We start from the raw sequence: 25,296 nt of genomic DNA, 5'->3' as shown, positions 1-25,296 counted from the left end.
TCTCTAGTTGGCAATGGTTTGCACCCTTGTCCGAATAGGGACCTTTGCGACTAGTCAGGGTAAGGGGCTACACTCCTAAAATAACCCCTGCTCACCCCCTTGGTAGCGTGGCACAAGCAGGCAGGCTTATCTCAGAGGCAGTGTGTAAAGCATTTGTGAGCACATACAGTAATACAGTGAAAACACTACAGATGGACACCACACAGGTTTAGAAAAATAAGTACTCTTTACTAGACTTAACACAAGACCAAACGACAAAAATCCACAATACTGTAATCAAAAATAGACTTTAAAATGGTAGGAAATATCTTAGTTTACTTGATTTGATTTTTTTGATTTGATTTGATTTTTTTTTTTGCATTTGTAAAGCGCGCGATTGCCCATAGGCGTCTTGGCGCTGTGATTTGACTCTGACTCTTGAGGTGTTTAGTTTAGGGATATGCCGAGAACAGCCACGTTTTTACTTGCTTTCTGAAAGATATCAGTGATGGACTAGTTTTTATATCTAGCGGTAGTTTGTTCCAGATCCTCGCTGTATGTACCAGGAAGCTTCTTCCTCCCCAGTTTGCTCTCTTGAATCTTGGTACCGCAATTATTTTCTTTTGGCCAGATCTGAGGGTTCTATTTGGCTCATATATTTTTAGATGAGTTTTTAAAAATTGGGATCCGGTTCCATTGGTAGCTTTATATGCTAGGCACAGTATTTTAAATTGTATTCGTTTTTCGATTGGCAGCCAATGTAGGTCTCTAAGTTTGTGGCTGATTCTTTCAAATTTAGGCGTACCTAATATCAGCCTGGCTGCTGCATTCTGCAAACGTTGAAGTTTGGTTAGAATTTTTTTTCTGGCTCCAGCGTATAGGCCGTTCCCGTAGTCCAATCTGGACATGGCCAATGCTGTCACCACTGTCTTTCGTGAGTCAAGTGGTATGTAGGGTAGTATTTTTTTAATCATTTTTAAAATGTACCACAGGGATGATGCCAATTTATTCGCTTGGGCGTCAAAGGAGAGATTAGTGTCTAGAGTAATTCCTAGGTTTTTTACCTTCTCCGTTGGTTCAGGACATCCTCCTAGTTCTTTTGGCCACCATGAATGGGACCAGATTTTTTTGTCCCCTCCTAGGATCATGACCTCACTTTTGTCTCCATTCAATTTTAGACAATTTGTTCTCATCCATTGGCTTATTTTTTGCATGCAGATTTGAAATTTTTCTGCTGTGTTCTCTACGTCTTCATTTATTGACACCACTATTTGGGTGTCGTCGGCGTAGGATATTGGGGTGAATCCACAGTCCCTTATTAGTTGTGCGAGGGGGGTGACGTATAAGTTAAAAAGAGTGGGGCTAATCGATGAACCCTGTGGGACTCCACATGGTAGGTTGAATTGATTAGATTTTGCTTCTCCTGATTCTATAGAGAACGTTCTGTTCTCTAGATATGAGGTGATGAGTGCACATGCTGATTCATGCAATTGTGCTGTTTTCAGACGTGTTATGAGGGTCTCATGGCTAATCGTATCGAAGGCCGCCGATAGATCTAGTAATATCAAGGCGGCCTTCGATCCGTTGTCCAGTACTTGTCTAAGTTCCTCCATCGCTGTAATAAGTGCAGTTTCGGTTCCATGTCCCTCGCGGAAACCGAACTGCGAATGGTCCAGCCAGTTGCCGTCCAGTAGGTACCGGGATAATTGTTTATTTAAGAGTTTCTCTAGGATTTTGGCGGCGAATGGGATCCTAGCTATTGGCCTATAGTTATTCGGGTTTTCGCAGTCCAGGTTGGGTTTTTTTAAAAGTGGCCTGATCGATATCATTTTCCAGACATCGGGAAAGATGTTGGTTTTAATGATTTGAGAGAATAATTTCTCTAGTACTATGCTCAGTTGTTCGGAGCAGACATGCATTATTTTGGATGGACATGGGTCCATTGGGCTGCCTGAATTGATGGTGTGGATTTGTTTTTGAATCTGTTCCACTGTAGGGGGGGTGAATTGGAAGAATGTGGTGGGATCTGAGTCCCTACTCACTGGGATTGTTGTTGATGAATTATCCTTTATGGGTATTTCTGTGTTATGGTTTTTAAATGAGTCATATACTAGGGATACTTTGCTGACAAAGAATTCTCCCAGCACGTTGCAGAAGTCTGAAGTTAACGTTTCAGAGTTGTTGTTCTCGAATTTTGATAATTTTTTGACAATGTCGAATAGGGTTTTGCTTGAGTTTTTTGACTCATTGATTTTATGGATAAAGTATTTACTTTTTTCCGTTATAATTAGTTTTTTATAACATGCTAAGGTAGCTTTGTATTCTTGTTTGAGATCGGAGTCATAATTAGTTCTCCATTTTTTTTCCGCTCTTCTACATGTCTGTTTCTGGGTTCTTAGTGCTTCCGAGAACCATGGCTGTGAGGGGGTTTTTCTCTTTAGTGTGGCTTTTTTTCGTGGGACTGTTTGCTCTACTGCATTCTCTAGCCATTCATTAAATTGTTTGCAGGCTGTGTTACAGTTTTCTTGAAGTGCAGGGTACGATGATTGCAGTATATCAATGAATGTCTGGTTATCTAATTTAGACCATTCTAAATATGTCGTTTGTTTAATATTCTCCATAGGTCTTCCTGTGTCCTCATTAATTTCTAATGTGGAACTGATGAGTTTGTGGTCTGTCCACGGGATAGGAATGGTATCTGTTTTTGTTAGATTTATACAGGAGGTGAAAATACCATCCAATGTATGGCCTGCTTCATGGGTATCCACATGTACCTTTTGTTTTAGGTTAAAGTTTAACATTGTATCAATGAATGAGGCTATCTTCGAGTCTGAGGTTTTTTCTAAATGTAGATTAAAATCTCCTAAAACTGTGTAGTCCGGACTAGTCACACTAGATTCGAGAAACGGGCTTAACAGTTCGATCAACGCCGTTTTTGCATTAGGTGGTCTGTATATAAGTAGTCCATTGAACGAATAATTGTTCGTGACTTTTATTTGAAAAGTTAGAGTTTCACAGTCTGGGGTACTTCCTTTATCTGATGTTTTAATTTTGTAGTTGTTCTTTGCTATAATTGCTAATCCTCCTCCACGTTTTATTTTTCTATCCGCTCTGGAGAAGGAGTAACCCTCTGGAATAGCTAGGGTCAAATCGGCGTCTGATGCTTCATCCGCCCAAGTTTCGGTGACAAATAGTATATCAATATTATGATTATCTATTAGTTCCGCTGTTTGTATATTGTGTTTGACTAAAGATCTTACATTGAGCAACGCAATTTTCAAATGGTGCTTTCGGTATTTTGGTATTGTCGAATTGGTCAGGTTTTTAATGGGGGAAAAGTGAAAGGTTTGTGAACATGTAGGACATTTTTTATCTTCTCTGTTTGGATCTATCTGGGCACATGATGCTCGTGATTTCAGTCTTTGAAGGTCTTGACTGTAGTATTGCTGTATTCTTTTTCCTATGTTGTTTTGGACAGGGGGTATGGCCCTGGGCCCGGTCTTGGCGCGGACGGGCGCAGACGGGCTTGCCTTAGGCGCGCCTTCGGCGCGCAGGCGGCGCGCCCGCTGCGCGCGTCCGCTGCGCGTTTGTGGGGGGCACATTTTATAGTGATGTGGGGGGGGGGTGTGGCCAGCGTCAGTGGGCGTGGCTTGTGCTCGCTCCGATTCTGGCGCCAAGAACTCTGACCCGCCGCAGCCCTGAAATCGGCAGCGCGGGGAGTTCTAAGCAGGTAAGGTGAGAGGGGTGCTATGGCTTTAAAGTGCAAATTTAAGTCAATCTTTAAAACACAGCAACGGTTATACACACGCAAATTTTAAAATCAGATTCTTTAAAATAAGGCAGTGCAAGAATTTAGAAAAGCGCTCCCGGCTATCTCGCCTCAGGAGTAGAGTTTACCTCTGATTAGCGGCTTGTATTTCGCTCGCTCTTAAGGTATTTGCAAGGGGGCGTGGCCAGCGTCAGTGGGCGTGGCTTGTGCTCGCTCCGATTCTGGCGCCAAGAACTCTGACCCGCCGCAGCCCTGAAATCGGCAGCGCGGGGAGTTCTAAGCAGGTAAGGTGAGAGGGGTGCTATGGCTTTAAAGTGCAAATTTAAGTCAATCTTTAAAACACAGCAACAGTTATACACACGCAAATTTTAAAATCAGATTCTTTAAAATAAGGCAGTGCAAGAATTTAGAAAAGCGCTCCCGGCTATCTCGCCTCAGGAGTAGAGTTTACCTCTGATTAGCGGCTTGTATTTCGCTCGCTCTTAAGGTATTTGCAAGGGGGCGTGGCCAGCGTCAGTGGGCGTGGCTTGTGCTCGCTCCGATTCTGGCGCCAAGAACTCTGACCCGCCGCAGCCCTGAAATCGGCAGCGCGGGGAGTTCTAAGCAGGTAAGGTGAGAGGGGTGCTATGGCTTTAAAGTGCAAATTTAAGTCAATCTTTAAAACACAGCAACAGTTATACACACGCAAATTTTAAAATCAGATTCTTTAAAATAAGGCAGTGCAAGAATTTAGAAAAGCGCTCCCGGCTATCTCGCCTCAGGAGTAGAGTTTACCTCTGATTAGCGGCTTGTATTTCGCTCGCTCTTAAGGTATTTGCAAGGGGGCGTGGCCAGCGTCAGTGGGCGTGGCTTGTGCTCGCTCCGATTCTGGCGCCAAGAACTCTGACCCGCCGCAGCCCTGAAATCGGCAGCGCGGGGAGTTCTAAGCAGGTAAGGTGAGAGGGGTGCTATGGCTTTAAAGTGCAAATTTAAGTCAATCTTTAAAACACAGCAACAGTTATACACACGCAAATTTTAAAATCAGATTCTTTAAAATAAGGCAGTGCAAGAATTTAGAAAAGCGCTCCCGGCTATCTCGCCTCAGGAGTAGAGTTTACCTCTGATTAGCGGCTTGTATTTCGCTCGCTCTTAAGGTATTTGCAAGGGGGCGTGGCCAGCGTCAGTGGGCGTGGCTTGTGCTCGCTCCGATTCTGGCGCCAAGTACTTTAGGTTGTATATGCAACACTTTACTCTCAAAGTACCTTGGATGCGAAACGCAAACCAAACAAAAGGGTCGCAGGGAAGGTGATGCGCCTTTCCTTACACTCAGGGGAGGGGATGCATCGGTTCCTTACTGCTGTGCAGGGGAGTTGAGGCTCACTTCCTTACTGTGTGGGGAGTTGACGCGCTGGTTTCCTACTGTGATCAGATGCGATGACGCTCCATTGCAATGCGACAAAATGGCGTCTTGGTTACGGAGCAACAACGTAGATGCGATGCGTGCACGCCCGATGGCCGTGCGGCGACTCAATGAACTTCTGAGCTGTGACAGGCCTTGCGACACGCTTCTCCGGTGATGCGATGGCGGCCTCTGCGGCGGCGACACGCTTCTCAGGTGATACAACGCGCTTCGGTGATGCGATGGCGGCAGCGGCGGCACGCTTCCTCGGTGATGCGACGGCAACTGCTGCGGCAGTGACACGCTTCTTCTTCGTTGAGTCGCGCTTCCAGCTCCCAGAGACACGCAGTCTCTTAGAAGGCCCAGCACAACAGCAGGCACTTCAATTCCCAGCAAAGGAATTCACCCTGAGACTTCAGGCAGGAGGCAAGCTCAATGTTCAAGCCCTTGGAGATCTTCTTCAAGATGATGAAAGCACACTCAGTCCTCTTCTCCTTTCTTTGGCAATGAAGCAACCACTGCAGGCCAACCCCCAAACAGCACACAGCACTGGGGTAGTCTCCTTCAGTTTCCTGGTTCTTCTCCTCAGCAAAGGTTTGTCTTGATTCCCAGAAGTGATCTAAAGTTCTGGGGTCTGGGCCGCAATATTTATACCAGTAAATCCTTTGTCCTCTGAAGGCAGAGGGTGCCTGTACCTAACCAAAACCAGTTCTGTGCAGATTCCTGGCAGGAGGTGGAGACACCATTGTTGAAAGCAGACCTGGCCCAGGTAGCTGAAAGGACATCTCCTCGCCCTACTCTCTATACTATGAAGGCTGGGGGTACTGGAAGGAAATCTCTGCCCCCCCCCCCACTCTCTATTCAGCCAAGCCCTGACTCATCAGACTGCTGGGGCCCAAGCCCTCCTGTCACTCACAAACCAGACATGCAATACACAACCTAGCAGAGGCAAGCTGGATGGTTAGGCAAGAAAATACCTACTTTCTAAAAGTGGTATTTTCAAACACAGAATGTTAAAACCATCTTCACTAAAAGATGTATTTTATCATTCTGAGTTCAGGCATACTAAATTTGTTTTTCTACCACGTTCCCTGGGTCAGTTATGATTATAAGATGTTATAATCAAACTGCCCATTCTGGCCTAAGGGGACAGGTAGCCTTGCAATAGTGAAAAACGAAATTGGCTGCAATTCACTATCAGGACATGCCACACACATCAGGGCATGTCCTACCTCTTACATACAATGCACCCTGGCCTAGGGCCTACTTTAGGGGTGACTAGCATGCAGAAAAGGGAAGGTTAGGGACTGGCAAGTGGGTGCACTTGCCAAGTTGATATGACAGTACCAGACTGCACAGAGGCTCTGCAATGGCAGGCCTGAGACACACTTTAAAAGCTGCTCTGGTGGGTGGCACAACCAGTGCTGCAAGCCCACCAGTAGCATTTGACTTACAGGCCCTGGGCACACTCAGTGCACGGTACTAGAGTCTGACAGTAAATCAGATGAGCCAATCATGGAGTCACTAATCCATACATCAATTTACTATAGGGAGCACTTGCACTTTGGCACTGATTAGCAGCGGCAAAGTTCCCAAAGCATCTAAACCAGCAAAAACATATCAACAAAAGAGGAGGAATAGCGCAAAAAAATGGAAGGGAGACCCACGCCAATGGTGCCAGGTCTAACACGTGTCCCCTCCAGCTGAAATGTGGGGAGAACTACCCTACCTCTTGCGAGTTCTCTTCACTAAGGCGGAAAAATCTGGACAGACCATCAGCATTGGCGTGTTCTGTACCAGGGCGGTGTTCTACTGTAAAGTCCATTCCCTGTAGGGAATCGGACCATCTCAACAGCTTTGGATTCTCACCCCTCATCTGCATTAACCATCTGAGGTGATGTGGTCTGTCTGAACCCGGAAGTGAGTTCCAAACAAGTAGGGTCTCAACTTCTTCAGTGCCCAGACCACAGCAAATGCCTCATGCTCAATTGCATTCCACCTCTGTTCCTGTGGAAGTCACCTCCTACTAATGAAGGCCACAGGTTGGTCTAGGCCCTCCTCATTCATCTGTGAAAGAACAGCCCCCACACCATGCTCTGAAGCAGCTGTTTGGACAATAAACTCTTTTGAGAAGTTGGGTGCCAGGAGCATGGGCGCCGTGCACATGGCAGTCTTCAGGGCATCAAAAGCTTTCTGACAGGTGTCAGTCCAGTTCACTTTCTTGGGCTGCTTCCTGGAAGTCAGCTCTGTCAAGGGTGCAACAATGCTGCCATACCCTTTGACAAACCTCTTGTAATACCCAGTGAGTCCAAAAAGGCGCTCACCTCTGTCTGGGTCTTAGGGGGTTCCCAAGCCAGGATGGTATCAATCTTGGGTTATAGGGGCGCCACCTGGCTGCTCCCAACCTGGTGCCCCAAGTACACCACAGAACCCTGCCCGATCTGGCACTTACCTTCATCACAAGGCCTGCTCTCCGCAGCGCCATCAACACTTCCCAGAGGTGGTGCAGATGTTCTTCCCAACTGGGTTTGAACACTGCAATGTCATCCAGGTAGGCGGCACTGAACTCTTCCAGCCAGCCAACACCTGGTTGACCAACCTCTGAAAGATGGCAGGGGCATTCTTCATCCCAAAGGGCATAACCCGGAACTGGTAGTGCCCTACTGGTGTGGAGAATGCAGACCTCTCTTTTGCCCCATCAGTCAAGGCGATCTGCCAGTACCCAGACGTTAAATCAAACGTGCTGAGGTACTGGGCAGACCCTAACCGATCAATGAGCTCGTCAGCTCTGGGGATGGGGTGCGCGTCAGTCCTGGTGACTGAATTCAGCCCTCGGTAGTTCTGGCGTGACACCCGGTGCGGCAGCCTTTGGCACCAAGACCACTGGGCTTGCCCAAGGACTTTTAGAGGACTCAATCACCCCTAACGCAAGAATCTTGGAGACCTCCTCCTTGATGCAAGCTCTCAGCTTTTCAGTCACTCTGTAAGTTTTGTGCTTAACAGGAGGACTGTCCTCAGTGTCTACATCATGGACACACCAATCAGTGACACTGGGAATCGGGGAGAACAGATCAGGAAACTCTCCCAACAAATGGTGACAGTCATTCTGCTGCTCAGGGGTCAGGGTGGAAGAGAGGTTTACACCATCCACTGACCCATCTTGCTCTGTTGCAGACAGGAGGTCAGGAAGAGGCTCAGTCTCCTCCTCCATTGCATCATCTTTTGCTAGGAGCATGCCCACTTCGAACCTCTCTAAGTGGGGCTTTAGGTGGTTGACATGTAGGACCCGCAAAGGGTTCCTTGGAGACTGCAAGTCCACCAAGTAGGTGACATCACTTTTGCACTCCACCACCTCAAATGGTCCGGTCCACTTATCTTGGAGCGCACAGGGCTCCACGGGGGCCATGACCCAAACTTTCTGACCAGGCTGAAGCTCAATCAGAGTGGCATTCTGATCGTACCACCGCTTCATCGCCTCCTTGCTGGCTTCCAGATTCACCTGAGTGAGTTGCCTGAAAAGCCAGGTTTGGTTTCTGAAGGCCAGCATGTAGCTATATACATCCTTGGGGAGGTTTCCTGGGAGCTTTCTCCCAGCCTTCCTTTACCAAACTCAGAGGCCCTCTTACAGGGTGTCCATACAGCAGTTCAAAGGGGCTGAACCCTAAGAACTTCTGTGGCACTTCTCTGTAAGCAAAGAGAAGGCATGGCAAGAGGACGTCCCACTTACGCCTCATAGGTTCTTCAAGACCCATAATCATGCCTTTGAGGGTCCGGTTGAATTCTCAACCAGCCCGTTACCTTAGGGGTGGTAAGTAGTGGTGAACTTATAAGTTACCCTACACTCCTGCCACAGGGACTTCATATACTTGGAAATGAAGTTTGTATCACGGTCTGACACCACCTCAATGGGGAACCCATCATGGGAGAAAATCCCCATCAATGCACGTCCCACCACGGGGGCCCTCACAGTCCAGAGAGGGATGGCTTCCGGATACCGGGTGGCATAGTCCCCCAAGACCAGGATGAACCTGTTGCCCATGACTGTCTTGGGATCCAGAGGCCCCGCAATGTCAATGCCCACCCTTTCAAAGGGGGTGCTGACCTCAGGGAATGGCTGGAGAGGAGCTTTGTGCTTCCTACCACTCTTTCCACTTGCCTAGTAAGTCTAGCAGGTCCTGCAATGAGTATCTGAACTCTTGCGCATTTGAGGCCAATAAAAGTGGGTGACAAGCCTTTCAAAGGTCTTGTCCTGCCCCATATGTCCTGCTAAAGGCACATCATGAGCCAGCCCCAGTAGGAAGGCTCTGAAGCGCTGGGTTACCACCAACACACGGACTGGCCCAGGCTCAGCAACCTTAGGCTCACTATACTGGAGACCATTCTCCCAGTAGATCCAATGTGATCCAGACTGATCACCTGCTGCCTGTTTTGTGGCCTGTTACCGCAAACCCACAAGAGAAGGGCACTTTTTCTGCTCCTCACAGAAATCTTCCCTGGAGAGTCCTCCTTCCTGCTGCCAATGGGTCAGCTCAGGCAGGTCCCCCAGTTCAGCTACCTGTTCCCCTGTAGGTTCCAGGGCATCCCCCTCAAGGTCTGCCTCCTCCTGGACCGTGGGAACTGTTGGGGCGGGTTTCCCGTGGCCCTGGCCTCTTCTCTTTAAGGCAGGCACCTGGGCCACTCTTTCAGGCTCCAGGTCCTCTTGAACACCCTTCCTGGCTGCCATGGACCGAGTGGTCACACACGCCCACTCAGGCAAACACAACATCTCCAAATGGGCACTTCGCTCCACCTTAGCCCAAAGAGAGCTCTCCAAATTGTTACCCAACAGACAGTCAACAGGCAAGGCTGGCCTCACAGCTACTTGAAGGGTACCTGAGACCCCCCCTGTCAAAGGGAACCTGAGCCACCTTGCAGTGGCTCTCTGTGTTGTCAGCGGCAACAACTGGGTAAAATGCATTGGGGATCACCTGCTCTTCAGACACCATCCGAAAACTGACAGCTGTCACACTGGCTCCGGTGTTTCTAAGAGCCTCCACTCTATGGCCATTGATGGTCACCCACTGCCTGTACTTCTTAGTGTTATCAGGCAGCTGGGCCCTAGGGACCACCTCACAGTCTCCTAAAGAGACTAGGGACATCTCTGTGGGACCCCACCCACCTTGGGCACCCATCTCCTCACCCGGGGCTACACTAGCCATCTGCCGGGGCGGTGCACCACTGGGTGTGGTCTGCCCATATAGGGGACATCTAGCATCAAAAGAACAGTAGCCCACTAGACCACACTTAAAACAGGTCTTGGGCCCCCTGTGAACCGGCTTATCTGTCGGGGCCCCTGCCTTCTACTCAGGGGGAGGGTGGGAACCCTTACCTTGGTTCCCTTGGGGATTACTTTGGGCCCTTTCTGGAACTTCCTCTGTTTACCCTTGGCCCCCCCACTCCTCTGCTGGGGACCCTGCCCACCTTTGGCAAAGTCTCCCGAATGACCCTTGTGGACCCGGGTGCTCACCCAGCGGTCCGCCTCCTCAGCAAGCTTCCTAGGATTAGTCAGCTTACTATCAATTAGGTGCTGGAGTAGCTCTGGACAACAATTATTGGACAAGTGCTCCCATGCAAACAAATCATAGAGCGCCTCAAAATTATCCACTTTGCTAACCTTCACCCAACCATCCAATGCTCTGCAAAAGAAAGACACATATTCCACCCATGTGGTAGACTCCAGTTTCTTGCAATTCCTAAACCTTTGTCTGTATAACTCTGGGGTCAAATATCTGGACATTAGGGCTCCCTTCATGTGGGCATAGGACACCTGCTCCTCTGTAGGTAAATCTAACAAGGTGTCCCGCACCATCACTAATAAAGCGGTCCCATAACCCCGCTCCCCAAACCTTCTCAGGGACCCGGTGCGCCAACATTGCAGCTTCATAAGCCCTAAACCATTGACCAATATCCTCATTTTTGTGGAAATCCTTAACTACTTCTTTGGGGATGTCGGCCCTTGCTTCTACAGGCACTGGTGGTGTGCTGCCACCAGAAGGAGAAACCTCTAAACTTTTGGCTTTGAGTTCCAATTCCCTCAACACTCTCTCATGCTCAAAATGCATTTTTCTTTTCCTCTAAGGCTAACTTCTTAATTTCGAATTCCATCCCAAGCTCTATTTTCTTGCTCTCTATGTCCTTCTGACCATCTATTTTGAGCCGGGATAGTTCCAACTTATGCAGTCTCTCCCTCTCTCTGTCCTCCAGCTCTCCTGGGGAAAGGCCCTTGGAAAAAACACTGCTGCCCGCCCTGGAAAGTACTTTCTTCCCGGTTGGGCCCAATGGCCTCTCAAACTGCCCATCTAAATTCTCTGCCTCCAACACAGGCTCTTCAGGATGCTCACTGGCATTCCTAGATTCCAACCAGACCCTCAGCGCCTTTTGGTATTCCTCCATCCTGGTGAGGCCTTTCAAAGAGATTTTACATGTCTTGCAGAGAGCTTTGAGGTGAGGCACAGTGTAGGTATCAATCCTCTCTTCTTCCAATTCAATGTCTACAGATGCAATGGATGCTGGCTTACTCATGGAAGAGAGATTGGAAGTTCTCAAGAATCAAAAATAAAAAAGAAGTTCCAAGGAAAAAACTCTACCAAAATGTATGTCGTTATGGTCTGCACTCACTAGTAGTGTACACCAATCACTTTAAATGAGTCACAAATGCAGTGTCCAAATCCTCACTGCTGACCACCAATGTTAGATTTGGGGGTCTCTAGTTAGCAATGGTTTGCACCCTTGTCCAAATAGGAACCCTTGCGTCTAGTCAGGGTAAGGGGCTACACTCCTAAAATAACCCCTGCTCACCCCTTGGTGGCTTGGCACAAGCAGGCAGGCTTATCTCAGATGCAGTGTGTAAAGCATTTGTGAGCACATACAGTAATACAGTGAAAACACTACAGATGGACACCACACAGGTTTAGAAAAATAAGTACTCTTTACTAGACTTAACACAAGACCAAACGACAAAAATCCACAATACTGTAATCAAAAATAGACTTTAAAATGGTAGGAAATAGCTTAGTTCACTTTAGGTTGTAAATGTGACACTTTACTCTCAAAATACCTTGGATGCGAAATGCAAAACAAACAAAAGGGTTGCAGGGAAGGTGATGCGCCATTCCTTACACTCAGGGGAGTAGATGCGTTGGTTCCTTACTGCTGTGTAGGGGAGTTGAGGCTCGCTTCCTTACTGTGTGGGGAGTTGACGTGCCGGTTTCTTACTGTAATCCGATGCGATGATGCTCGGGTGCGATGCAACAAAATGACGTCTTGGTTACAATGCAACAACGTAGATGCAATGCATGCATGCCCGACGGCGGTGCGGCGACTCAGTGAACTTCTGAGCCGCAACAGGCACTGCGACACAATTCTCCGGTGATGCAACGACAACCTCTGCGGTGGCAGCACTCTTCTCCGGTGATGCGATGCGCTTCGGTGATGCGATGCCGGCAGCGGCAGCACGCTTCCTCGGCGATGTGACGGCAATTGCTGCGGCGGCGACATCCTTCTTCTTCATTGAGTCGCACTTCCAGCTCCCAACGACACACAGTCTCTTAGAAGGCCCAACACAACAGCAGGCACTTCAATTCCCAGCAAGGGAATTCAGGGGGGAGCTAGGGGTGAAGTCTGGTATCCCTGAGACTTCAGGCAGGAGGCAAGCCCAATGTTCAAGCCCTTGGAGATCTTCTTCAAGATGATGAAAGCACACCTAGCCCCCTTCTCCTTTCTTTGGCAATGAAGCAACCACAGCAGGACAACCCTCAAACAGCACACAACATAGGGGTAGTCTCCTCCTTCAGTTTCCTGGTTCTTCTCCTCAGCAAAGGTTTGTCTTGATTCCCAGAAGTGATCTAAAGTTCTGGGGTCTGGGCCACAATATTTATACCAGGAAATCCTTTTTCCTTTGAAGGCAGCGGGTGCCTGTACCTAGCCAAACCAGTTCTGTGCAGATCCATGGCAGGAGTTGGAGACAGCATTGTTGAAAGCAGACCTGGCCCAGGTAGCTGAAAGGAAATCTCCTCCCCTTACTCTCTACTCTATGAAGGCTAGGGGTTCTGAAAATAAATCTCTGCCCCCCCCCCCCCCCCCCCCCCCACTCTCTATTCAGCCAAGGTCCTATTCAGCCCAGCCCTGACTCATCAGACTGCTGGAGCCCAAGCCCTCCTGTCACTCACAAACCAGACATGCAATACACAACCTAGCAGAGGCAAGCTGGATGGTTAGGCAAGAAAATACCTACTTTCTAAAAGTGGTATTTTCAAACACAGAATGTTAAAACCAACTTCACTAAGAGATGTATTTTATCATTCTGAGTTCAGGCATACCAAATTCGTTTTTCTACCACGTTCCCTGGGTCAGTTATGATTATAAGATGTTATAATCAAACTGCCCATTCTGGCCTAAGGGGACAGGTAGCCTTGCAATAGTGAAAAACGAAATTGGCTGTAATTCACTATCAGGACATGCCACACACATCAGGGCATGTCCTACCTCTTACATACAATGCACCCTGCCCTAGGGCCTAGTTTAGGGGTGACTAGCATGCAGAAAAGGGAAGGTTTAGGGACTGGCAAGTGGGTGCACTTGCCAAGTCGACATGGCAGTACCAGACTGCACACAGGCTCTGCAATGGCAGGCCTGAGACGCACTTTACAAGCTGCTCCGGTGGGTGGCACAGCCAGTGCTGCAAGCCCACCAGCAGCATTTGACTTACAGGCCCTGGGCAGTGCACGGTACTAGGGTCTGACAGTAAATCAAATAAGCCAATCATGGTGTCACTAATCATAACATCAATATGCCATAGGGAGCACTTGCACTTTGGCACGGATTAGCAGTGGCAAACTGCCCAAAGCATCTAAACCAGCAAAAACATATCAACAACAGAGGAGGCATAGCGCAAACAAATAGAAGGGGGACCCACGCCAATGGTGCTAGGTCTAACAGCCACCAGGTGGCAAACTGTCATAAGTGCAGTGTTGACAATTAAGTGCTGGTGCTGAGTACCGGGAACCACCGGCTCAATTTCAGCACTGCTGCCTCACCCTGTCATACTTCAGGATGACCGGCCTGTCAGGATATCTCCTTGTATAGCTGTCCGTCAGTCTACCTCCCCTCAACTGCTGCCTTGAATTGGACGTCCTCATGTCAAAGCCTAATCATTCATCTCCTCCTCTTCCCCCTCAGCTCACCTCTTGAAGCTGGATGCCTTCCTGGAGGAACGGAACAAGTCGCCAGTCCCAGTCCGGAAAGAGGACCTGACTCCAGGACGACCGGGGAGCCCAGGGCTACGAGGTCGGCCGGGTGCCCGAGGCGAGGTCGGTGACGATGGGACACCCGGCCCACCTGGCAAGAGCGGATATCCAGGAGAAAGAGGTACATCCGACCGTTCTCTGGCTGTCACCTTAGCTAGCTGCTGAGGTGAGTGGAGGGCAGAAGCTCGCTTAGGGAAGACATGTTGGCGCTAATGTTGGCGCTAGAGCACACAGCCACAGGTTTCCAGTAGCTGAGCGATGATAGTGACGTGAATAGGATGCCCTCAGATGTTTCGTTTATATCAGGTAGAAAGCTGCAGATATTTTCACTCTCTCCTCACTCACATCTCCTCCCTCCGTATCTGCCCCTGAGGTGGGTAATACATGTCTGGATGTGAGCAGCGCAGAGGTTGGTGGGAAATCTTCTCCAGCCCCTCCCTTTTAGAGGTCATGAGTTCAGAATCCGGCAAGAAAAACAGCCTTCCGGCTGCTGAGTTTGATAAGTTTAGTTCCTTAAATTGTTTACAGGCAGCATCTGTTTTTATAGGGCATAGAAGCGGCAGAAGTGCTACTTGAAACGCTATCATGAGGAGTCATTTTCATGTTACTCCCCACAGGAAGACCTGGCATCAAGGGGGAGAAGGGCACCCCCGGACTGAGAGTGGAGGGCACCGAGGGCCCAGGCGGGATTGCAGGTAAGTGCAGCCTCAAGAGGGCACTTCATGTGCAGGCCTTTAGTTAACCACTCTTTCTGACTTACAAGGGGGGCGGGCTGCTCTAGACTCAAGTGTGTGTGTGTGTGCGAGGGGGTCACCAGGAGAGGGGTTCTAATGCCCATCCCGAGAGACTGACTGAATACTGGGAGCGTGAGGGAACGGGAGAGGGGCTGGAGTGCTTGGCAGGATGAAAGAATCCAAGGTAAGCTACAAAGGAGGAGTGAGGGAGCTCTGAGTGGATGCACCTGAGCAACACGATGCCCTGGCGCATTGCTGACTGAGTATCACACTCTGTGGGCGAGAGAGGAAATAACCACGATTGTGAGAAAGGAGTGACTGAGTGAGAAGCAAAGTGGAGTGCCAGGCAGGTGCCTCCAATGAGTATGGACAATAAACCCTTGAAAAGAGGATGCGAGGGATGGTGAGTGAGCATGTGATGGATTTGGTCAGTGACAGAGTCAGTGAGAAGCTGAGTGATTGGGTGACTGGATGAGTGAGTGCCTCAGAGGCTGATTGGCTGCTGAGGTGATGGTGTGCACAGCAGATGTCCGAGTTTCTGAATGGCTTGCTGTGAAGTGTGAATGAGTGATGCATGTTGTGATCCAGGATATATCAATGGGAGGGAGTGGATAAGTGCAAGCATAAGTGAGTGACTCCCCGTAGAGAAAGTTGCGTGATGAGGGAGATGATGAAGAAAGAACGGGTGAACATATGGATGAGTTATTCATGCAGGCATAGAGCGAGTGACAGGATGAAAGGGTGAATGAATAATCCTTTAGTGGTGAATGGTTACTTAGCTGGTACAGGTATTAACTATACACTGTGTGATAGTGAGAATCTAATCATGAAACTGCAACAGTGAGTTTGTGCTGTAGTGAGTCCACGAGGCAGCAAATATGATTTATATTTGGTAATAGTGCAAATGAGGGCTTCAGTTTTTGAATGGCTGATAGAGGAGTGAGTTTGCGAGACGTAGAGTGTATGAGAATGTACATGTGTAGTTGATGATGTCACAGCATGTGGCAAGATGAGGGCCTGGTTGACTCGGAGACTGAGTCACTGGCCGCAAGTGCCTCGGTTTAGGATTGAGCCAGAGTGCAAGTGTAAATGTGAACCCCTGACTGCCTCTACGTCAGACTGGGTGAGTATGGTTGTATACAGTGAATCACTCACAAAACTGCCTGTAATTTGTGCACAGGTCCTCCTGGGGAAGAAGTTGAAGGTAAACAGGGTCCCAAGGGCTCCTCAGGATTCCCAGGACCTCCGGGTGCTCCTGGACCCCAAGGACAGCGCGGTGAGCTGGGCCCCCCTGGGACCTGCGACTCTTCGGGATGCCGAGGTACCAGGACGGAAGGTATGTATGACGTCAGCAGGATGCAAGGCCTGGATTTCAACTGTCCAAATTCTGGCCATCAAAATGGGCATGCATTATTCAATGTAGAAAATTATTTCAAACAAGTTGGTTCGTTTGTTTACTTACAATAGTTTTTTCATTATAATTATTCTTTTCCACCAGGTCAATGTTTTATTTTGTTTTTGTTCTGAGCCAGTTGGGCCAGTGTGCATCCTTGCCTGTCGACATAGCGCCGGGAAACCCAGAGTGGGTAGCTGCCATGCTTCATACGCTTTTAACTTAACTTGTTGGTGCTGTCTGTCATTAACAGCCAACCACAACCCCTGTGATGACCCTCGAATCGCCATTAAAAATATGAATAAATGCACCTAAGTTCCCATGCAAGGATGCTCCATTATCCCTGCATTGCAATAGAAACCAATGTTTGTAAATAAAGCCCACCATCCATAAATGTTCTAGTACAACCACTAGCCTCTCAAATTGTAATTGTAAATGTATTTATACAGCGCTTATGACCCCTGACAAGGCATTTAAGCGCCTCTTTTGGCAAGTAGCAGGCTACTCCAGAACCCAAGACTCTGAAAACCAAGATTAGTTGTTAGTAAGTTAGTAAAAAAAATAATATTTTTTTCTTGTGCATTGGTTGTGTTAGGTTTGTGTTCTTGATTTCAGTAGATTTTGGAGTAGGGATAGATGATAGGAATGGGTTTGAAAAGGGGGAGTTTGGACTAGGTATAGAATGATAGGAAGGGATTTGTAAATGGGAAGTAGTGCGCTTTTTTATAAGTAGTGGTCCTGTGTGCTTGCTAGTTGGGTTGGATGGCTAAAAAAGGGGCGACAATTTGAGAAGGATGTTTGTGATTTCATAGCAGTAAGAAAGGTTTGGATGAGACAGAAGGGGAGGGATTGGAAGTTGTCAAGTCTGCTAAAGTTGTTTGAGTCAGTCCTAAAAGAGACTGCGCTATTGCTTAGAGCAAAATGTGGGTGTTGAAACAGGGAAAGTATTTTTTTGCTTAGGAGGAGATGTGGTCTAGTGGTTAAAGTGCCAATTATAGAAGTAAGGGCCATGTGTACAAAAATCTGAATTACGATTTCCAAATTGCTGTTCTTATCAAATCGTAATTAAGAAATCACAATTTCTAATCTAGGAAAACGTACATCTATTAAATTGTGATTCCTAGTGGGTTGCAAAATCGACCTACCTCATGAATATTAATGAGGTAGGTTGGGGTTTGCGACCCATTAGGAATGATAGCCATCAAAGGGATGGTGGCCTGCTGGGGTCAACAGACTTCCATATCTGTGACTGCTTTTTAATGAAGCAACCTTTTATTGTTTTTTTTTAAAGTTGCCCGCTTTTCTTTAAGGAAAGCAGAATGCGTTCAAAAAATAGGAAATTAAACGTTTGAGTTTAATTTTGTAAGAGTAGACAGTGGTCCGTGGAACCACTGTCACCTCTTAAAAATATTTTTGTTCACATTCTCAAAGGAGAAGTGGTCCATTGGGAACCCCTTCCCATTTGCAAAAGGTTACCGCTAACTTTTAGTAGTTGGTAGAAAATGTATGTTTTGTGACTGTAATTCGGTCGCAAAACATTAATGCATATCTCTGCAATTCGGTAGTTGGAAGGGATGGCCTAAACAAGCCCCTTCCAAATACCAAATCGCTAACCAAATTGCAATTCGTTAATAAGTTGTCAAATCACAGTTTGCCATTTTTACATACCAAAATGCATTTTTACATTCGCAAATGGGCCGATTCTGTGATTCGGCCTGCTTGCAACCATAAAAAAGCTCTGCACATCTAGTCCCAAGTTCTATACATACGTTCTCTATTTGCCTCTACTGTCCTTAATAAATACATATACATCCATATGTGTTAGTTTCTATACAAACAAATACTAAGCAGTTATGAAGAACCCAAAAAGAGGACATACCGTCACCTCTCCAACATTACCTCTATTAACAATTACTTAAAAAATGACCACAAAAATACCATTGCATCATTTTTGTTTACATTCTGCAACATTACCCTGCCGAAGGGTAAAAGGGTAAAATAATGTTAATAATGTATTGTTTATTTAGTTTAATTTAATTTATGATACGTATTTAAATATAATTTGATATAATGTTATTAGGATGATTAGGGTTAGTGGATAGGCTGGCATTATGGTTAGAGAACGGGCACAACGCATTAATTTACATTATGTTAATTAAAATAAAATACCAATGTTTTGTATAGGTATCTGTTAAAGATTTAGTAACGGTATCATTAAAGTTCAAGTAAGATTTTCTTGCTTTCAAGATACAATTTAAAGCAACTTAACTTTGTTCCCATACATAAGTAAATGCTGGTTAGTGGTAGGGTTAAGCCTAGTATCAATTTTAGGGTAAATTAACCAACTTTTACTAAGGAAATAGTACTTTAAAATAAATATTTACATATTTTGGATTGATAAGGTGTTTAATTACATTGTCATAAGCAACAGAGTAGGGACTTCTCAGCAGTTGCCATTTAATTTCAATTAATTAAAGTGTAAATATAAATATGCATGGTGTTTGTATATACAGTAAAGTCAAAATAGTAAAAAGTATATACAGTAAACATTAGGGCTAGTGAATATTTATTATACTATAATGAAATTAAAAGAAAGTAAATAAAATGTAATGCAAATAATTACCCAGTGACCATTATTTCGAGGAGAGTTGTAACTAACAGTAGGGCTAGTGTAAGTGTATATTATTTAATTAATTTAATCACAATCATTTAGTGAACATTGAACTAACTACAGTTTTATGATTGTAGTAAGGAGGTATGGTTAGGACTAGGATTGGCTTTAGACATTCCTACGGGGAGATGATGTTGAGCCAGTGTGACTTTAATGTTAAAATGGGCAGATAAAGTCATGAAAGACAAGGTAAAAGTGTCAAGGTAATGGTAGAAAAGGTAATGGCGAGAGAAGAAGAGGTAGATATTCTCAGAAACACTACTGGGCTTTCTCTGAAGAAGTCACATACATTTCTCAATTTGTGAGGACTGAACACTGCTCCGCCTGGAGATACAATTGCCGGCACCATAGAGATTGATCAAATCTTGAAATTGTATTGGTATTCCTTAATTTATTTATTTTGTGTGCATTATTCTTTGCTTTTACATTTCTCACCATCTCCCCAAAAGTTACCTGGTCTCGTTTTTAACCTTTAAAAAGGGTTTGCCCCTCCTTCGATATCTTAGTTATTTTCTGTTTCTGTTACAGTTGCTTGGGTCCAACTACTGCCTGGTCCGGTTTCCTGCGATTTGCTTGTGTCTCTTTTTCTTGTCTGCCTGAGCCTCAGTCCTCCAACCAAGGGTTTAATTGCCTGGACCTTTTGGACCTTTATTGTCTTCGTTTAGTTTATTTTGTATTTATTATTTTCTCTATACATTTCTGTCCACGAGGCTGCCTGGGATCTTTTTTAACCATTATTTTATCTTTGTTCTTTAAGCTCATTTCTTTCTCAGTTTCATTTTTTTGGCCTATTTTCTGTGCGTCTTGCTGTCCACCTTGTGCTATTAGGAGTCTGGCTCTCAGTACCTTCTCCGCGGCTTGCTGCCCTTTGAAGCACCACATGGGACTCCTAAAAGGAAGCTGCAGCGCGGTAGTGCCGCTGGAGTGCCAAAGGCGCAAAAGGCTTTAGCACTGGTGGCACCCCGTGCAACAATGTTTATTGGCGTCCCCCAATGTCCACCTCCGCCACATCTGCCCTCCTTACCACTCTTTAACAGTCTCCATAAACAACTCTCTCTCAGATGCATTTATTTAATTATGTAGCGTCGCCCTCAATCATAGGTGTGTGAATCAGTGTATAGGAAATGTTACATAAGACAGATGGCAACAAGGGGTGGATTCACCTGTCATCCATACAGGTCGGCAGTATAGTTGAAGAGTGCTTGGTCTGGAGAAGCACAAACTCTGAATTTAAAATGTGACACAATGGATTGGGGCTCTCTTAAATAACAAGAACTGATGTGTACCCAAATGAACCCTTTTCCAATATTAGAATAATGAAAGTCTGGGGAAAAACACAAACACTCTAATCTATACCTTGAAGTCTGCACATAGTTCTTTGATGACAGTTAATAGCTCATTGTAAATTGAAACTAACAAAAGGAAGTCTCTGACAAAATCAGTAACCCACTGACCTGTTTACATTACATTCACTTTGTGATCTGCATGGTACATGTTCTTTGCAGCAGGCATATTAACCCTCTGCGCTACCTTACCATGAATCAAAACTTCCACGAATCAAAACTTCTATTAGACAAAACTCGGATCTCGCCTTCTTGACATTTTAATTGTTGACTGAAAATTGCTGGAGGCCAGGAACATTGCAGCGGGTGCTTTTAAACACAATATAAACTAGCAAACAGGCGCCCCCATGCAAGGTCATCACCCGGTGCGGTGGTATCATTTGCACCGCCCTAGAGCCGGCCCTGGGCAATCCCATTTGCATCTGTCCACACCCAGACCTTGTCCAGCACCTGGAGCACTTGAGAGCAGACTCAGATACTCTGCCACTTTCCTACGTAACCTCAACCAGAGACCACTATCTCCATTATGAAAGAGCGCCTCCTCTTGCTTTGTAGAGAACACTTTCACTTGCCTTCACTGCTGCTTCTCTTGCAAACTCCTTTTGTTTCTCCCCCTCCTAACAAGGAGAACCATCCTTATCCTAATTTAGTCACCCTCCCCCATTCCCAATACTTCCAGAATTACTCGATCTGCCAAAGCTTCTACCTTGGCCAGCCTGAAATGGCATCTTATAAATACCCCCTTTCTAGCCAAACATGCCCTTGAAGTCTGGGATTTAATTGATGCCAGGTCCCGCAATATGCTATTTCATACAAACGCCTGGCTTGACTCTACCTTCGCTCCTGACCTAACCACTGCCTTCTCTCCTGGCTTTAGAATACTCAAGCCAGACATAGCTTGCATACATGATGGAGCGGTGGCCCTCCTACACCATTCCTCTCTCAGTTGCATCACCAAAAACAATAATCACATTGAAAATCTTGCTTTCAAAATTAGCCTTCCTAATCTCCCTGCCTTTGGAGGGATCCTGGTCTACCATCACCCCAGTGAATCTTTAGCATCAACTTGTTAGAAATCATTTCACCCTAGCTCTCTCCTTCCATCACTTTATCATCTTGGGGATTTCAGTTTCCATCTCGAAGACACATCTGACTTGGATTCTACTAATCTCCTCGATGACCTTTAGTATGCTGGGCCTTTCTCAACATGTAAAGGGACCAACACACCTGGATGGTCACTTGCTTGACCCACTTTTCTCCAACATGTCCCCCCTTCTCCGGTCGGAGACCCTTCTCCCTTGGGCTGATCACTACCTGTCATGCTTTCACATTCCCTTCTCTCCATCCAACTCCCCTGCCCCTCACCCTATCATGGTTCACCCATGAGACAGAGTCTCTATAGACACTTGGTAACTGCATCTCTCTAAACATCCCCCATCCCTGGAGGCTGACCTGACTCTGGCCACCACCAATTCACCACTTGACTCATTAATACTGCCAACAAACTGGCTCCTGTCAAAACTCACCTTACCTCCTGATGCACTCTGCATGCCAGCTGGTATACAGAAGACCTAAGGCAGCTTAAATGCCGTTTAAACGCCATGAGCATCACTGGAGAAGCTCAGACAATTATCAAGACAGATGCACATGTATTTGCCCTCCGCAGCCATCACTCTCAGTTAAGGCAAATGAGGCAACTGACTGTAACTTTCAATATCCAGGAACGTGCTAATTCTTCCAAATAAATCGTCTCCATTGTGAAGGAAATTACCTCCCTTCAGCATCTTCACAATCCATCACCCCTTCCTCAGCCCTCTGTACTGACCTACCCCACGTTTTCCACAATAAGATTCAGATTTTCTACAATAGCTTTAACTCTTAATCACCCCTCGATGCTTTAAACCTTTTAAACTCGTCCTCCGTAACATGCTCAATCTGATGATGATGACGATGATGGATATTTATAAAGCATTAAAGGTGTATACCCTAAAAAATTGTGTCCTGGTACTATTTAACTGAGAGAGTGAAATGATGCCCTATTAGAACATTGGAATCTTGTGCACTCCATTGTGGACAATGGAGTGCTCTGGGCTTCTAATGGTCAGTAGAAGACCAGAGAGCAACATTCCAATGTTGTTTTCCTTTCACAGCTGCTGCTGTGATCAAAGGCCGCTCGGAGCCCGAGAGGATTTAAACCCCCTTGGGCTCCGAGAGGCCTTTAACAGCCGTTAGAGCCCACTAGGAGGGCTCTAAGGCTATATTAAACAGATACATTTTCAGCAATCCACAACATTTCCAGTGAATGTTTTTAGCCCAGAGAAAAATTGGGAGAATGTTGCATAGCTTTCAGGACAGAAAATGCCCTACAACCCTTCCTTTATAGTTTAAATTGATTAGGGGTAAGGAGTAAAGCTTCTCTCGATCTCAGTGCCTTCTTGGAATATACCACTATAATTTCTCCGGGTTGGTAATTGGACTTGTCTGAAAAAAGCGTGATGTGATAAACAGGCTGTTTTATAGAGTTTTCTCAGGCCTATTGGTAGCAAGGGTAACCCCTATAATGCAGCCAGAGCAGAGCCTTATTTCCTCCTTTCTGTTATAAGCTTTGTGGCCTAATGTTGCACTCGCTGGAGTCTTTCCAGTGTTTTAGTGCGAAGACCCAGATGTAAAACACTACCATAGTGCAGGTGTGATAAAATCAATGCCTGGTAATAATGGAATTGCTTTCCGTAGCAATTTCAGATGTAAAAAAACTGGATGCTGATACCAGAGATTTCTGTTGGTTTATGCTCAAATCACAGTCAATTGCACTCCTTGATTTTTTGCCGTGGAACCAGTTCTGATGCAGCACCCAGATCTTCAGGCCACCTATTATTTACTTTTGTCATAAATAAGGGACCAGGACACAATAATTCAGTTTTATCACCATTTAATTTAAGTGCATTAATACTCTTGATATTCGTAACCTCTTGCATGCAGTTATGGACGTATTTAGCTGAAGTAAAATCCCAAGCGATTGATACCACTATCTGCGGATCATCCGCATAGGATTTTAGGGATAGCCCGAACTTCTGTAATAATTTTGCCACTTCGGAAATACAGAGATTAAATAATATGGGACCTAGAACAGAATCTTGTGGCGCTCCACATGTCAAAATCTCTCTGTTAACAAGAGTAGTCGGCAATCTGAACCGTCTGTCTCCGTTTTGATAAAAAAAAAGAGGAAAACTAGTCATCGGCTTTGCCTCTAATCCTGCACAATGGCCCTTATCCAATAAATTCCTTATGTCATCTAACACCATTACAAGGGCGGTCTCTGCAATGAAGGCACCCAACTCCAACCTCAGCTTTGTCCTTTAAGTTATTATTTTCTTTATGTTTGACCAATTGTCTATTAATTTCCTTTTCCATTATTTTCGTTGGCTATTTCATCTGTTGCCTTTCAGAGCAGAAGTTGTCACTAAGAACAGGCTATCAGTCAAATCTGATGTCCCCAATGACGCCTGCCCCATTGTATCTTTTGTCTCGGCCCTTCAATATCCTGCTATTTACTGCCTCCTACCGCATTGACTGGAAACATACCACCGTCTGACCCTTCTTAAGAAACTATTGTTTGATCCCAAGATGCAGGCCAACTACAGGCCTATTTCTTTTCTTCCCTATGCTGCTAAAGTTCTCAATAAACTGGTTAATCACCAACACACCTCTTATATAGCTTCTCAACGTCGCTCAGTCGGGTTTCATGGGCTAACTTCTGCACTGGGGCTGTCGTCATAGCTACCACAGATGATAGATAACTCATCAAAGATAAAGGAATCACTGCCAGCTTAGTCTGTTGGACTCATTGGCAGCTTTTGACAAGGTATCCCACGCCATCCTGCTCAAACGCCTCTACGACACAGGCAATTCCTGCTCAGCATTTCATTGGTTCTGGTGCCTCCTCTCACCATGGACCCACTTGGTTCCTCTCCCTCCCTTCCACTCGGATGCTGTCAAAATCTTGTGCGGGGTACCACAGGGATCCTCTATGTGATCCATGCTCATTAACATAGATATGCACCATTACCAGCCATTATCGTAACTTTTAGCTTTACAATAGTCTACGCTGATGATACGCATCTGATCCTTTCTCTTTAACATGAAACTCTAAGCACCCAAACCAACTTCACTTAATGCAAAAACTCAGTAACAGACTGGATGAGTAATAACTGTCTCAAGCTCAACGGTGAGAAAACCAAAATCATTGTTTTTTGGCAGGGACACTGCCCTCTAGACAAATACTTAGTGGATACTTGGTGGCCCTGCACACCCATGACCCCCAGCCCTCTAAACCCACCAGGAACCTAGGCATCACTGTTGAGAATCAACTCAAAATAATCACCCAAGTAACCACTTTCTCTGCCTGATGCTTTAGCCTTCTCAAGATACTTAGGAAAAAAAGTGGCTGCCTCTTGATTCTCAAAAACAACCATCATCCCAGCGCTCATCACGAGCAGATTAGACTACGGCAAAAAATAAAATCTCAGTATCACGGCCTATCTCACCAACAGGCTACAGGTTGTATGGAACACAGTCGCCAGGCTCATTCTGGACTTGAATCACTGTGCTTCCATCACAGGCTTCTTACGAACTTCACTGACTCCTTGTACACAAGTGTGTGGTCTTTAGACTGCTTTGTTTACATGTACAAGGTGCTCAACAATATTAGCCCCTCCTACCTCAGCAACTAAATCCACATTCATGTT

General features: G+C 46.1%; 1 protein-coding gene across 2 annotated transcripts in view; it reads left to right on the top strand.

Annotated features, from left to right (window-relative positions):
- The window catches only part of COL20A1 (collagen type XX alpha 1 chain), a 537,383-nt gene that overhangs the window by 510,552 nt on the left and 1,535 nt on the right, over nt 1–25,296 (top strand). For both annotated transcript variants that reach the window (XM_085619699.1, XM_085619698.1), the window contains exons 39-41: nt 14,343–14,531; nt 15,028–15,105; nt 16,325–16,480. In XM_085619699.1, coding sequence (XP_085475825.1) covers nt 14,343–14,531; nt 15,028–15,105; nt 16,325–16,480 — 423 coding nt within the window. The remainder of the gene's footprint in view (nt 1–14,342; nt 14,532–15,027; nt 15,106–16,324; nt 16,481–25,296) is intronic.

This window comes from Triturus cristatus, chromosome 7 (assembly GCF_964204655.1).
Source record: "Triturus cristatus chromosome 7, aTriCri1.1, whole genome shotgun sequence".
NCBI lineage: Eukaryota > Metazoa > Chordata > Amphibia > Caudata > Salamandridae > Triturus > Triturus cristatus.
Note: the sequence above shows the minus strand (reverse complement) of the source record. Positions and strands in the feature narration are given on the sequence as shown.